Source organism: Vipera berus (assembly GCF_964194415.1).
Source record: "Vipera berus genome assembly, chromosome: 1".
NCBI lineage: Eukaryota > Metazoa > Chordata > Lepidosauria > Squamata > Viperidae > Vipera > Vipera berus.
The window spans coordinates 279,393,343-279,408,756 of NC_138202.1; the positions used below are offsets into that span (position 1 = coordinate 279,393,343).

The following is a 15,414-nucleotide window of genomic DNA, read 5'->3' on the forward strand; positions in this document are numbered from 1 at the left end:
GCCAACCTCATAAAATTGCAGTTGTGGAATAAAATGGAGACAGCCTTCCCCCACCTTGACTTATATATAAAAATAATAGAGGTGGGATAAAAAGTCTTTTTAAAAAATGCATCAGTAACATTTACTAAGAGGTATTCCTTTGCATAAAAACAAAAATTGGGTCTCCTATTTCATTGTTTCACCAGTATATCAAAGGTGTTAATCAGGTATTCACTTCACTTCCATTGGTTTCACTGTTTATAGAAAAAGGCTTTTGAAAGAAGCAAGGATAAAAACTGAATCGTTACGCTTATTGAAATGATTGCATGATTTCATTAGTCTGCAGCTGAGGTCAGTAATTTGCTTGTTAGTGTGCATAAATAGATTTTTAATCCCTGTTGAACTATATATGCACTTGTACTTTTTCTCAGTATGGTAAATTTAGGATCTGCAAAATGACGATTTAAAAAGTCCTGGGCAAGATTGAGATTACAGTTCCGGGACATTTGAAGGACATCAGGTGGGGAAAGTGCAATAATTCCTGTAGTAACATGCATATTAAGAAGTTTTCAGGGCTGTTTGCTTGTTCATTATGTCACGTACGCTATTAAAAAAACACCTTAAATGCGCATTTATTTTTTTTAAAAATCTAAGGGATGTTTGATGGTACTTTAGACCCCATAATCGAGTGGGCTAAAAAATAGATTATTCTACGAAATATTGAGTGGCGTATGTTGTGCTTACTCTAACAAGAAAACCCCAGTGCGTCCAAGCAGGTAACTTTGTCCAGCGGTATCAATGAGTAAGCCTTGCTGAGGTCAATGATGTTGCCTCTGACTAAATGAGGCAAGCATTGATTTGCAAGGATATGACGCTTACCTGATTTTTCTTCCCCCACTGCTGTCCTCCAATAAATGAATAAGTAAAATCCCCCGTCTCCTGTCTATACCACTTATTCTACTTTTAGTATCCCTGAGATCAGAAAAGCCTTCTCCCAGCCACCAGCCCAGCCACCAGCAGCGCCCGGCTGCAACAGCAGTCCTTCGGTAGGCACTGCGCACGGCGAGGCTGCAGTCAGAAATTTGCAAAAGGAAGGAATTCCGAGCGGAGCAGAGGTCCAGTCCTCCTCCTAAGGCGCGCGCCGCCTCGTCTCCGCTCCTGCATGGGACGTTCCCTTCCTCTTCCTTCCGGGTGGCGTCCCGTTCCTCTCGCTGCTCGGAGAAGCGAATGAGAGCGCCTGTGGAGGGCATTGTCCCTAGACGCTCTCCGTACTAGCGATGCTCCCGGCTTTGCTCCTCTTGGAGCCTCTTTCCAAGATGGCGGCTGCACGGCCAGCTCTGCGCCGTTGGGTCTTTGCAGCCGGGTCGTGAGTGAGTGACATCGCTTCTTTTTGTTGGTCGGCTGCCCCTCCGCGCTCCTCCGCTCTCGTCGCCTGGCCGGGCTGCAGAAGAGCTCCTGTTGTTGCCATGCCTGCCCTGGTGCACGCATGAAAGACGCCGCCGCCGCCTCCGTCAGAGCCATGGAGGAGCCAAAGCCGGAGTGCAGCTGCTCGGCAAGCAGGTCAGAGACTCCGGTGGGGCTGCCAAAAATTAATGCATTAGCAAGAGAGAAAGTTGCTCGGTTTTTTTCCCCTCCTCCCTTTCCTGCAGCTGCCTTGCCTGCCTTTTCAGTAACTTTTTCTTTCTGTAGCTTCCGCCTGTCTTGCTGTTTCTGCAAGAGGGTTTGATTTAGATGCTCTTTTGGTAAAGTAGGCTAAGTAACTCCTTTGCCAACCAGAAACGCTCTGTTACCATTGCTCTGCGCTCAGCCTACTGGGTTGCTTGAATCGATTTTTATAGAACGTAAATCTTAGGTTTGCCTTTGCAGAACAGGGGTTCCAAAAATGGGCAGTTACTAGTTATTACCCTTTTGCAACGAATATTTGCTGTAAAGAAATGCATTGAAACCAGTATTTTTACCTCCCCCGGAAGATCTTTTCCGGGCTCGTTTTTGCATTATTCATATGGTAAATAACATTTCAACATGCCACAGCTCCATCCTGTGTGAGCTTATTCAGAAGTTCAGTGGGTCATAGTCTAAAGGCAGAGTGCAACAGATCAGGGGTTTAGTTCTTGTGCTCTTTTAGCCTGAAAGTCCCTCAATCTCTGCTCTACTTTTTCTCTACAAGGGAAAATTCTGAAGCTAAATACATTTTCTAGTGGTTGTGGCAGGCGTTTGCTGCAACCGTGATAATTGCATCGAGGGTGGTGGTGCAGGTTTCCTTTAAAAATATTAAATGTGTTTGGGTCGCAATATAGATTGCATAAAATGGATTTGAATGAGGTTTTCAGCTCTATAGTGCTATTGAGAAAATAAATTGAAATGTGAATATTTGGATAAAGAGGAAAAAGGTCTTCATTATTTTGAAATTTCATTGATGCAATAATTAATGCTTATGTTACAAAAACTTAATTGTATTAAATATGTTAATTGGATCTAGCATAGTGCTTTGTAAATAAGTTTACATTCAAATTTTTATGAATTTATTTGATCTCTTTGCCAGATTAATTTCCCACTCTTCATACCTTTTGTTCATATGCCTCTGTAATGCAGTTTTCACTAAATATTGCAGTAGCAGAATGATACTTTGCATTTTCTATCAAGTACAGTTCTGACAGAAGTGCAAATAACTGGTTAATTCCCCCCATCAAGTTTCAATAGGTAGGGAAAAATGCATAAAACTGAAGTAGTTGAAAAAAAGTACATCATTTCTTTCTGCTTTTTAAAGCAGGGTGTTGGAAATGCAGTCTAAAAGATATTCAGAAAATGACATTCAAAGGGTGTGTTTAGTTATTATTTGGAAAGAAGAAAAGAAAGCTAGTCTCAAGAACTTAGAACAGTCTATGCAAAGTGAATCTGCTCTTCTGTTTTCAATGTTTGCTCTTCTAATTTGGATTCTTACATCAACCTATCACTATAAAAAGGATATATTTGCCATTCAGGCTACTGATTTCACCTGAACTCTCTTTGTTTCCTGAAAATGTGTGGTGCTTCATTGTTTATAGTTCCAGATTTTCTGTAAGAAAATATTAATCAGTTTTATTCTAGGCACATTGCACAGCCACATTGTATGCAATGATTAAAGCAACTCTGTTAACTTCCATGGCTGGAGAGGCAAATTAACATTAATTTGTAGTATTTAATCTTAAAATCAGTTGTCTCTACTGATGATCTGAAACTGATAATATTTTCTTATAAAGCAAACCAGTACTTCAATAACATTACGATATGTATTATAGATTGCTTGAAACTACTGTTTTCTGGAATCTAATTGTAAACTCCATGTGATCATTAGTTTACACTGTATTGTGTTGCATAACTAATGTACATTAGTTGGAATTGGCCTTGGGAGGTGAGAATGAAAATTATTTCATGGCTCTGATATTTTCAGATTTCCAACTGTCTGTCAAAGTGCTACATTACTCTTTGTAATTCCCCAAGCAATTATTTTTCTCACTTGGATAACATCCTGTTGATTCATGTTACTTCTCACCAGCAGGTACTCAGGAAATGCCTTCTTTTTAAGAATCCAGCACTGCACACTCTCAGTGCAGGATGGATTATAAAATAAGTAGTTAAATTTTGACGAAAGAAAGAAAGGTGGACCTGTTGTATGTATGACTTCCCTTTGTACCCCTTAAGTCATTTCTTTATCCAGTTTGGACAATTTTCATCCAGTCTCCAACTTTCCCTTCTTAGTTGTTGTGAAGGTGACTGAGCATGCAATTCCATAGGAGTCAGGAGGAAACAGATTATCTGAACCCATTTCAGTTGGGTTTCAGACAAGAATATCTTACAAACACAGCATCAGTCCTGTTTTTGATGTGCTTTGATGGAGCTGGGATGAAGATGGTGCATCTTTCCTGGCTCTTTTTTCTCAGTGGCTTTTGATATCATGAGTGGTAATACCTTCCTGGACTGTCCAAGTGGAATGGGTGTGGAGAGGGGTCTCTATTGTGCCAGAAGGTGTGTGTTCATAATCCCTTTAATTAAACAGTAAACATTTAACAGGACCCAGGAAACATTCTTTTTCTACTACAGCACCTGCCTCTTCTTGAACAGCAACCTCCCCTCCCCCGAGATTTACCTAAATTCCACCTTGATGATGTTCAAGAGATTTTTGAAAACCTGGCTGTTGTCCCAGACCGTGGGTTAGGCTGGATTTTGGGAGAAGGATTTTGTCTGAGGGACTGTTTTTTTTCTGGATGCACATGGCTTGTAATCTTTTTGTTTTATTGCTGTATTTTAATGTTTGCAAACCACCTAAAGTCATTTGGAGTTAGGCAGCGAGTAAACCAATCAATTTAATGCTATCTCAGTCATGGTGTTCTCCTTTATCAAGTGCCTAAAAAGGAACCAATTTGTTTTTTTCTGATAGATTGGATCTACTTAGCATATTGCTGGTGATGTTTTTGATGTTGGGTGATTGAAAGTGATGCAAATATTTAAACTGTGTCAGGAATAATAAGGTTGTTTTCAGACCTGCCTTCCTATGAAGGAAGGAAATCAAAGGTTCACAGATCTATGAGAAAGAATGCCCTGCATGCAGTTCAATCAATCCATATGTGGAGATTCCCTGAACCTCTCCCCCAGTTCTCTGCAAATTGTAATCTCTATTCTGTTTGTAAAAACAATCAGCTAGATAAGGAATGATAATGTTAACTGTAATCAGTTAATTTCATTCAATTTGAATAGAAATTAAATTGTATTAACTTATTACCCTTGTTCCATTCACCTTTTTTGGTCTTAACTCTTACCATGTTTTGATTTAACCCTCACCCCAAGCACACTGCAGTGGAATTTGCATATCCTTATTTTATGGCTGTGCTTTTATTTTTATTTATCACAGGTTGGGAATTAAAAATTAGAAGAGAAATAGCTACAGGTTTTTTGTACTTAAATCTTCAGCAGCAGTGGAATTATTTATTTTTTAGCTATTTATTAATGAAACTTACATGGTTGCTCATTTCATGGAAAGTGATTCTGGTTAGTATACAACAATCCAATAAAATGATAAATATATAAAACAATCATTACTTAAAACCATTTTAGAATTTGTTATATAGCTGTAGAGCAGGGGTCCTCAAACCCCGATACGTGAACTGGTACCAGGCCGCAGCATGCCAGCAACCAGGCTGCACAAACAAGCAAAGCCTCATCCATGGGATGCAGGCAGCACACAAAACCACTCCCCCTTCAGTCCACGGAAAAACATCTCTCCACATAACCGGTCCTTGGTGCCCAAAAGGTTGGAGACCTCTGCTGTAGAGTATAATTATTAGTTGCATGTACAGGTGGTCCTCAACATCCACAGTTGGGGCAGCAACCTTTGTCACTAAGTGGTGCATGGTTGTGACTTAAAATTTTACTTCCAGCTTTCCCATTGACTCTGCTTGTTGGAAGCTGGTGGTGAAGCAGCATATGGTGATCGTGTGATGCTGCGACAGTCATAAATGCTTGCTGGTTACATAGTGCCCAAATCTTGATCATGTGACCACGAGAACACTGATGATCTTACATGTGAGGACCAGTCATAAAGTTATTTTTTTCAGTGTTATCATAAATTTGAACAGTTGCTAAATAGGGCAGTTGTTAATTACCAGTAGGTAATGCTTTGGTTTAGCTTTGGAAGAGGCACTTTAGAATGTGTGTGAGCACAAATACAGCACGTGTCTGCATCTTATTAAAGGAGACTTGTCTTTCACAGCACCACAGTCCTGTAGACAGTGTATTTCAGTGAGTCACAAATGAGCGTTATGGTCGTGATTCTGCACATGGTGAAGCATTGCACAGCCCTATCAGATAGTCCTATCTTGTATATTGTTCTTCAGAAACAAATTTCACTGAAACACACTTAATTACTAGCAGAGAGAATTGCAGCTTTAGTAATGTAGTACAGTATTTTTATTGTTCCCCTAAAAATCTGTACAGTATTGGATCACTTAGCAGACTTCTGCCGAACCAATCAAAGGATTCTTATTTCCAATGTAGGTCAGGCAAGTTCTCCTGAGGAACCCATAAGCTTCTGAAAAGCCCATAAGAGACTCACATGATGGCAGCAGGACAAAATTCAACAATGGATATTTATTGACGTATTTTCTCACAATATGGATTGGCCACAATGATCATGGCCAGGAGCCATTGATAAACTTCTGTGAACTAAATTCAGCTTATGACATACTTTGTGTGCCAATAATTTCCATAGATTAATCATGCAGTTGTTGTTTAAAGAAGTGCTCTTTGTCCATGACTATTGTACATCAGTTGGATAGGATGATTCAGGGTTCTAATATTAGTGCACCTGGTCCACAAAACACTTGTGCAACTGTGCTTGCAGTATACTTTTTCAGAGAAGCTGGCTGGTAAGAGAGCAAGATGTTGTTGCTTAGTAACTTCCTAATAGTTACTCAATGATTATTTCACAGATGAGAAAGACTGGTCTTGGAAACCAATTTCATGTTTCTTAGCTGGCTTAGTTCCCAAACATTTGGAGCCTGATAAATCATGAAACTATAATTGATGCTTGTGTAACTACAAATTGGGAATGTAAATGGATGGGTGTTTAGACTTATATAATAATAATAAAATCTGTAAAGGTAAAGGTTCCCCCGCACATGTGTGCTAGTTGTTTCCAACTCTAGGGGCCGATGCTCATCTCCCTTTCAAAGCCGAAGAGCCAGCGCTTGTCTGAGGACGCCTCTGTGGTCATGTGGCCGGCATGACTAGACACCAAAGGCGCACGGAACGCTTTTACCTTCCCACCGTAGTGGTCCCTATTTTTCTACTTGCATTTTTACGTGCTTTCGAACTGCTAGGTTGGCAGAAGCTGGGACGAGTAACAGGCGCTCACTCTGTTACGCGGCACTCGGGATTCGACCCGCCAGACTGCCGACCAGCTGATCGACAAGCTCAGCATCCTAACCCACTGAGCCACCGCGTCCCTTATAAAATCTGTAGCGAGATACTAATCATCTTGCATACTAGGCGATTTGTTTTCAGTGGTGGATATAACAGTGACACAAATTTGGGAGAAACTTTTGAATTTTTATTTAAGTTCTTCATATATTTATTAGATTTATATTGTCACCCATCTTAGGTGCTATAAGTCTGGGTGACTCACAAAAACAGCAAAAAAAAAGCATAAAGAGACAATCAAAGCTCCTGGCACCCTGAAAACAAATACTCCTCCATACAACAGCATTTAAATTGATTAGACTCCATCCTCACCCTAACCCTATGGTTGGGTGGGGTAAGCCTGCTCTTCAAGCTTTCTGGAAGGCTAGGGGGCCTGCAGGAATTCAGTGTGGAAGATCATCTACACAGAACTGAGGCTGCTACAGAGGACATGTACTTCCTACGTCCTACCAAATGTCATTTAAGGTAATGAACCTAGAGTGTTTCTATCCCATCTGATGGGGTAAATGAGCAGATACTCTCAGGGAGAGGCAGTCTTGCAAATAGTTTGGCCCTGTCATTCAGGCTTTTAAAGTGGATAAGCAACACCTTGAATTGTAGCTGGAAAGAAACTGGAAGCCCATGCAGCTCACAGAGCAGCAAGCAGCAGCAGCATAGTATGAGTGAATCAGGGGCGCCCATAAGTGTGCCTACCACTGCTTTCTGGACCTGCTGTAACTTCCAGATCGGCTTCAAGGGCAATTGAAGCTGTAATTATCCAAATGGAAACCAAGCCAGTGCATGACTGGCTGTGAACAAGGTCTCCTAATCCAGGAAAGGGGACCATTGGTACAAAAGATTGATCTATGCAAAGGCTCACTTAGTTAGCCACGCCTGCCACTGCTCTTCAAACATATGATAGGAGTCCCAGAGTGTCCCCATATTATATAAGCTCTGATCAGGGATGTGCCACTCTGTCAAGAGTCAAAGATGACCTCTTACCATATCTGGGCAGCAAAACCCCAAAGTGTCTCTGTCATGATCAGAAGTTAGACCCTCACAGCCTCCAGACATTGGGACAACATTTGAATGGTATCACTTGGCTGACCAGGGTTATGAATGTATAACTGAGTATCATCATCATCATGCTGAAGATACTGTGCCATCGATTAACATCCCCTGGTGGTCTCCTGTAGATATTAAAGAGAAACCCAAGCCCTGAGGCACACCACATCATAGGAGTCTAGGCCTAGGGCTACATGCAGGGCCAATGTAAGTAATGAATGAGGTGGGCTTTATTCTAGATTAGCCTGGCATTAAATAGAAATAGCTGGAGTCCAGAGCAGCCCAAATTGAAGGTCTTAAGGGTGAGCATCGGTGGCATATGTTAAACACTTGCGTCTTGCCATACCTCCTCATCTCCACAATATCCAAGGTCTAATTCCCCCTACGCATCTTCCCACTGTCAAGCCTAAGGGGCCCATTCAAATAATGAGAAACAGAATACAGCAAAGACCCAATTACCAGCACTTCTCTAAACTGCTCAGCACACACACCATCAAACCCTCATCCCACTTTAAGTAAAATATTTGATCGGGGTGTGGGGGGTGAGAGCCATGGCAATGAACTCAGTGGGTTCTTGTATAAATTAGTATGATTTCTTATTAGTTATGTGATAGGACATGGGTGGTATAGCAACAAATAGTGTTGAACTGAATAGGCATTTGATCTGACCCTGTGAGATATTGTTCTAGTATTTAAAAGAACTGTATTTTAAATGACATTTTCAGTGCTTATTAATAATTTGCTTTAGAAGTTGAGCATTTTCTGTATTATGTTTGGACATTGTTTTGTCCAAGAAGACATTAGTGATAGCTGGGGTGTATGTATAGTTACAGTTTAGGGTGGATATTTCTGGAGAATTCACAAACATTCATATTCCAAAAAGATTGCTATAATTCTTTTTGACTGTCCAAAAAGTACTTGTCTGTGTTAGCAAATGAAATATTTTCTAGCATTCTCAAACATAAATTTTCTTCAATATTGTATCCATATTCTTATATGTATATATGTGGAATGGTGAGTTTTCATATAATTTGTGAAACCAGTTTGAAAGTTGGATAAAATACATTCATATAAACTAGAATGATGGAACATAATTTATCTGAAAATTTTAATAGCTTTGGAAGTTGATCTTTAGAGTGACATATTTAAATGTATATAATTAGAGACTGACATACGCTTTGCAGTTTGAGTTTTTATTAAAATATCTTAATGTATCCCCCTCCCTCCTTGTTCAGTGTCCCATTGTTACTTATATCCTTACACAATGAGATCAGTGTTGTGTTGGCATTAGCCCATTGAACTCATCCAGTTTCTGTTCTTTCCTTCTGGGCTGCTTCTCTGAAGCAGTAGCCAAACAAACTGCTGTCATCCTAATGCTCCAGAGAAGGAATGGGGGTGTAGGAGGCTTGGTGGTTTGGCTATGCATACTCAAAATATTTTGGCTGTCCTGATCATAAAGCTCAACTGCTAGGATGATTTCCACCTACTTCTTCACATTATTCAAGTCAGAAGGTGATGCCTTAGTTACCATAGCACATATATTGCAGTAATAAAAATATGGAAGTTTGTCATCCAGGTCCAGATGGCATATTTTGACGCTTTATGTATATGGCTGGATACATCTCAAGAAGATCACAGAGAGGGGGGGGGAAGAACGGGGCATCTGATGCTCATATTAGGAATGTATTTTTCATTATATCTGAACTCACTGATAAAGCTGGCACATTGTGTCTGCACCAGGTGTTTTCAGTTCTAGAATTAGATTGTATAAATGTTTATAGAAGTGTTAAAGAAGGCTTTCTGTAACACCTTGTGTCCTGTTCCCTGTTCTGCTGGGTAAGTGCTTACATGGTTTTAGAGCTGTTTTAAGAGCATGTCGTTATTTTCAGTGTGTACAGGAAGGATTAGAGTTAGGTTTACATTTATAAATATTAAACTACAGCAGTATTACTTTTGCATTTTGAGCTTATATACAGAATGGTGTTTGAGCATTACATAATTCAGAATTATGTAATGCTTTAAAGTAATTTTTAGCAGAAGTTCTAACATTTCTTATTAGTTCATTCTGTGCTTACCTGAAATAATGACAGCATCAACATTGCTGCTATGACCAAATGTCATGGGGTTTGTTCATCACAAATTTTATTTATTGTAAAGTTCTTTGTCACTAGCCTATTTCACATATAGAAGTACTCAAATGAAAGATTTAGATATGATAAATAAAAAGAGTGCGCAGATGTTAGCCAAGCATGCTCAGTTGGAATATATATTCAGGATAATGTCATATGTAAAACCAGTTTATTACACTGGCAGTTATATTAACTGATAAAATTAAATACTGTTTATATATAAAGGCTTTACTTGACAACAGATTGTATAATATAGGTGTTGAGAGTTATGTATGTTAGATTTCAGTTTCATTGACTTCAGTACTTTTAAAACATTTTTTCAAGTGTTATACTTTTATTTTCTAATTTCCAGTTGATAGGATAAATATTTGGTCATATGCAATAAAGAAAAAAGATGGTCTTAAACTGTCTTTAAATTGACAGTTTAGAAATTCGGGTTATAAATAGTTTGTGTTTATAATTTACTTGGCTTATGTACAGTTCCAGTCATACCTGACTATAAGTGATTTATAGATCTTCTAGTAGTAATAGTTAAATAACTTCTTAAAATACCCATAACAATAACATCCCAACATAGAATACTGAGCTGCATGTATGGAAAAGTTCTTAGGAGGAACCAGAACACAAAACTCAGAGCCCAAAGATTTGGTGAAATGCTAGTTCTTGGGAGTTTTGTGAAACTTCAGGAGAATTGTCTGATGTCAGCAGGATGGCTATTCTATGATAATTTGTTACTGCCAATTTGTCACAGCCAACTCACTACGGGACTACTCACTGTGGGACAAGAGTTACACTAATATCAAAGAAATGGTGGGACAAAATGACATGTGAATGACAAAAATTAAAATAGTTTTTTATTTTAAATTGAATTGTAAATTGTCATGCGCCAAGTTGTCCTGCGGCGAGTTGGCCGTGGTGAATTGTCCCACGGAGAGTTGACTGCAGTGAGTTGGCCATGGCGAGTTGTCCCATTCCGCTTCTGGAAACCATGGCCAAAAAGGTTCCAAATCCAAGATTTCAAATTCAGACGCTTGTTAAGAGATGGAATCTAGAAAGGTCTTCAATGGCTTGGCAGAAACCCCTGCAGGTAGATAATCTAATAACTACTCAGGTCCCGTACCATAAAAGCTGTTAAAGATGAGAACCAGCATCTTAAATTGCACTAGGAAACATCCAACCACTTCAGCTCTTAAAGCAGAAATGATATATGGTCAAATTGACTAGTGCTTATAACTGCTTGAGCTTCTGTATTCTGGAGCATTTGGAACCACTGAGTTGGTCTTCAAGGTAGTCCTGTGTGGCTTTCATTGCAGAAATCCAAATAGGAGGTGACCAAGGTCTCTTGTTCCATAGAAGATAGGTCTTAACTGTGTTCAGTCAGATTTTTGGCCAGCAGCACTATAGAGGTCTCCTTTATCAACCTTTTTGAATTCTTCAGTAAACCAAGGAGCAACTGCAGATTGGATAAAGAGGAGAGGCTACTCAGGTATCTGGCTACCTTATTATTTCAGTGTGTAAATAAGCTTAGCAGGATTGCCAGTCATGCTTCTGGAAAATTTTCAAGCACCCTATTGTAACCAAACAGATTCATTATGTATCTGAGGTGGTCCAATCAAACAGGTCTTCCCTCCTTGCAGAGGCTTGTAGCACCAATCAACTTCATAGCAGAGTGATCTTATCATTTCCCAGCCTCAGATCATGTCACATCTGTTCCAAGATGAAAAATGAATCTAATTTGTGGATTTTTAATAAGTTGGGCCCTTAATGACCTGGGACAAGTCCAGTCTTATCATGATAGCCATGAAATTTCAAGTTGCCCAAGAAGGCAGCTGGAAATTCCCCAACACCGTTGGCTTAGGCTTAGGGCAATGATCACAATAATCTCAGTTCTAATGGGCACAATATCCTAATACGTAAGCTATATGCAATCTTGTACGGCATTTAGAATTCCTCTAATCTTGGAACTGATCTGAAAGTTAAGCTTAATTTTAATTAGCATGCTCCATATTTGGCATAATAAATAATGGATGGCCTGTGAAAAGAATTAAGATAATTATTTTCCTGGAAAAGTAGATCCATAGATTCATTAAGTTGGATTGCTTTAAAGATCCGAAGGACAAGCATTGTGTGTTTGTACGCTGTTTTGTCCATGTGTAGTATAAGATTTTTATTGCTAGTCCACTCCATGCCATTGCCTAATAGGTATTTGCTTTCTGTGGTTGTTGTTTAGTTGTTTTCATGTATGTTAATTAACAGTGTCTAAGCTGTTTATATTGTTATGTAACCTAGAAATATTGGCCTTTGTGGAATGTTTACTATGATTTGGTGACAGTACAATCTCTGTCTCTGTTTAGGGGGATGTTTTGGGTGAATGGCAACAGAAATTTATATTGAAGAGCAAGATTCTGAGATGGAATTGTAATTGTAAAAGGTGATTACATTGAATTGCATATACATTAAAATAACTTGTATACTTTGTAATCCATGATTGCTTATATAAATTATATAAATAAAAATCACTGATAAACTTTTTGTATGAGATTCCAAAATATATGGAAGAAGATTGGTCAAATTTCTAGAATGTTTATTTCTTGTACTTTTAACCTTCTCAGCAACAGCGTTCTCTGTACCTCATAGTTTAGCCTCAATGCAGTATGTTTTGTACTTATGTGTGGGTTTCTTTATAGTAAAATTAGCATGTGCACCTTAGTCACGTTGCATGCCTATGTATTTGTTTGAAATATTCCTGTATGAAAATTCAACAATTTTCACACAGAGAACATAATTTTCTTTGAAGGATATCTTTTCCTTTGTACAGATCATAAGAGCCCATTTCTAAACAAGCTATTTTATTAATTCAGTAAGATATGTTTTAATTGGTAAAATTTATGACGTTTTACCATTTTGTTTGTTCATTTTGGATTTCTTTCATCTTACCTGATTTCCTGTATGTTTGAAATTCACATAGCTAAATTGCTTTCCATTTCAAATAGAAACAGAGCCATCAGGTTTGGAAAATAGTTGTAAGTTTATGTGAAGTATACATAACTGCAGAAACTCTAGGGGAAGGCCCAGAATAGTATAATCAGTGCTACGTTAATTAGTGGGCATGTAATACTAATAAGGAGGGACGCGGTGGCTCAGTGGGTTAGGACACTGAGCTTGTCGATCAGATGGTCGGCAGTTTGGCGGGTCGAATCCCGAGTGCCGCGTAACAGAGTGAGCGCCTGTTACTCGTCCCAGCTTCTGCCAACCTAGCAGTTTGAAAGCACGTAAAAATGCAAGTAGAAAAATAGGGACCACTACGGTGGGAAGGTAACAGCGTTCTGTGCGCCTTTGGCGTCTAGTCATGCCGGCCACATGACCACAGAGACGTCCTTGGACAAGCGCTGGCTCTTCGGCTTTGAAACGGAGATGAGCACCGTCCCCTAGAGTTGGAAACGACTAGCATGCATGTGCGGGGGAACCTTTACCTTTTAATACTAATAAACTGTTAGAAGAGTTAAATAAGAAAACTGGTTGGACACGGGCCATTCTTTTTCTATTTTTATTTCTATTGTGGCAGGCAGCACAGCTGACTGGCAGGACAGATTCCTCTACATCAGTTTTCAGTTGCAGATCAACTTTCTTCTATCCATATTGCAGTAATAATCTAGTAATCTCAGCAGCTGGCAGTATATAGTTGACCTTGTCTAATCTTGAAAAGCAAAACAAACTTGGGCCTGGTTAAGTAGTTGCACTTTTTTATAGCGTCATATTCAATAAGAATGTCCTTAACAAAATGTCCTGACAATGTGATCGCTGCTAAAAAAGCTGTGCTATGAAATCCTCTCTTCTTGTCTTATAAATGGCATTGGTGATCTTCAGTGGGCAACAGAAGCTAATGGTGTTAAACCATGGCTCTACGGCATTAGTGAAACAAAGAGCAGTCTGCCCAGTCAGCTTTTAAAGGGAGTGTCACGGAGAGGCCTAGAGGGGTGAGGAACATCTGGTGGTGAAAGGGCTTTGAGAAATGCACCCAGTGGTTCTGCTTCTCTTGAGGTTTCATCTGATATTCTGCTTTGTGGATTATTAATTGATACAGTTGTAATTCCTTGCAGTAGGATTTCTAGTGAAGGGGGGGGGGAGCAATTGTTGCTCCTGTAACATCTGAAGCTTTTGTGTTAAAGAATTTGGAGATAGAACATGGTTTCTTTGCTTTTTTTTTTTGCAGAATTGTAGCTGTAAATCTTACTAGCTTTTTGATAATCCCCAGATCTGTTGATTTGAAATATTAAATATGTTCAGAACAACAGAAGAAATGGAAACCGGTGGGGAAAAAAAACAGTTGCTGGTTTTACTGGAGAGCTGGTTCTTGCTTAACCTTAATTGAAGATTGCAGTTGCCCCCTGGCTTTGCTAAGAAGCTCTTTCTTAGAGAACCTTCAAGGCCTCTTTTTTAATCAAGAAAAGGATGTTTTCCTGGGCATTGAACCCTGGTCACTAAAGAACTTAGAAACATTAAGACTTAAAAACAATGTCAAATTTCACTTTTCCCTCAGTGTCAATATTAAGTTCCATCTCGTTTTTTGGTGTTTTTTTTAAGTTTGTGGACCTAATGGCAAGGACTTTCTTACTTTTATTACTCTGGATCTGGAAGCCTTTTGGCTGAAGAATGAGCGTAAGGGTTTGAAATAAATTGTTTTATAGCGAAGTTCAAAATATGTTGGAAATCTATTAAGGGCAAATTTTGTATTTATCAATTTCTAATTACACTTGTTAGAAAGAACTAAGAGTTCTGATGTTTTGAAGAGAAATGAAGACTTGCTAGTGGTCCTCAAAATTGTAACTGTTGAGTGTCCCTATGGTCATGCAATCTCAATTTAGGCGCTTGGCAACCAGCTAATAACTACAGTGGTCACAGCATCTCACATTTACATGATCACTATTTGTGGCCTTCATTTCCAGCTTCTGACAGTCCATGGACAAGCTAGTAGAGGTTGTAAATGACACATGACATTGAGTTTAACAACACAACAAGCTGCAACTGTAACTGCTAGAATTGCCATTATAAGTTGGTGCAGTCACATGTTGCACTCTACAACTGTGTCACTTAGCAGTGGAGCTACCAGTCCCAATTATCTTAAATTACCTTACTCCCAATTACCTTAGGACTATGGGACTACATTTTTACTGACTTTTTTTTAAAACCATGTCACCTTCTGAGTCTATCAAACACTCAAAAATTGTTTCATGTGTGTGTACAAAATGGCTCTGGCTCTGGGTTAGTCTGACTACTGCCTACACAAGTCTCTCCAATTTTCTTGGCA

General features: G+C 39.2%; 1 protein-coding gene across 6 annotated transcripts in view; it reads left to right on the forward strand.

Moving 5' to 3' along the window:
* Nucleotides 1-1,305: 1,305 nt before the first annotated feature.
* The window catches only part of MAP3K4 (mitogen-activated protein kinase kinase kinase 4), a 64,338-nt gene continuing 50,229 nt past the window's right edge, over nucleotides 1,306-15,414 (forward strand). For all 6 annotated transcript variants that reach the window (XR_014024812.1, XM_081315289.1, XM_081315285.1 and 3 more), the window contains exon 1: nucleotides 1,306-1,539. Coding sequence is in view for 5 of the 6 variants with exons in the window: in XM_081315289.1 (XP_081171415.1) it covers nucleotides 1,466-1,539 (74 nt within the window). In the remaining variant the exon portion in view is untranslated. The remainder of the gene's footprint in view (nucleotides 1,540-15,414) is intronic.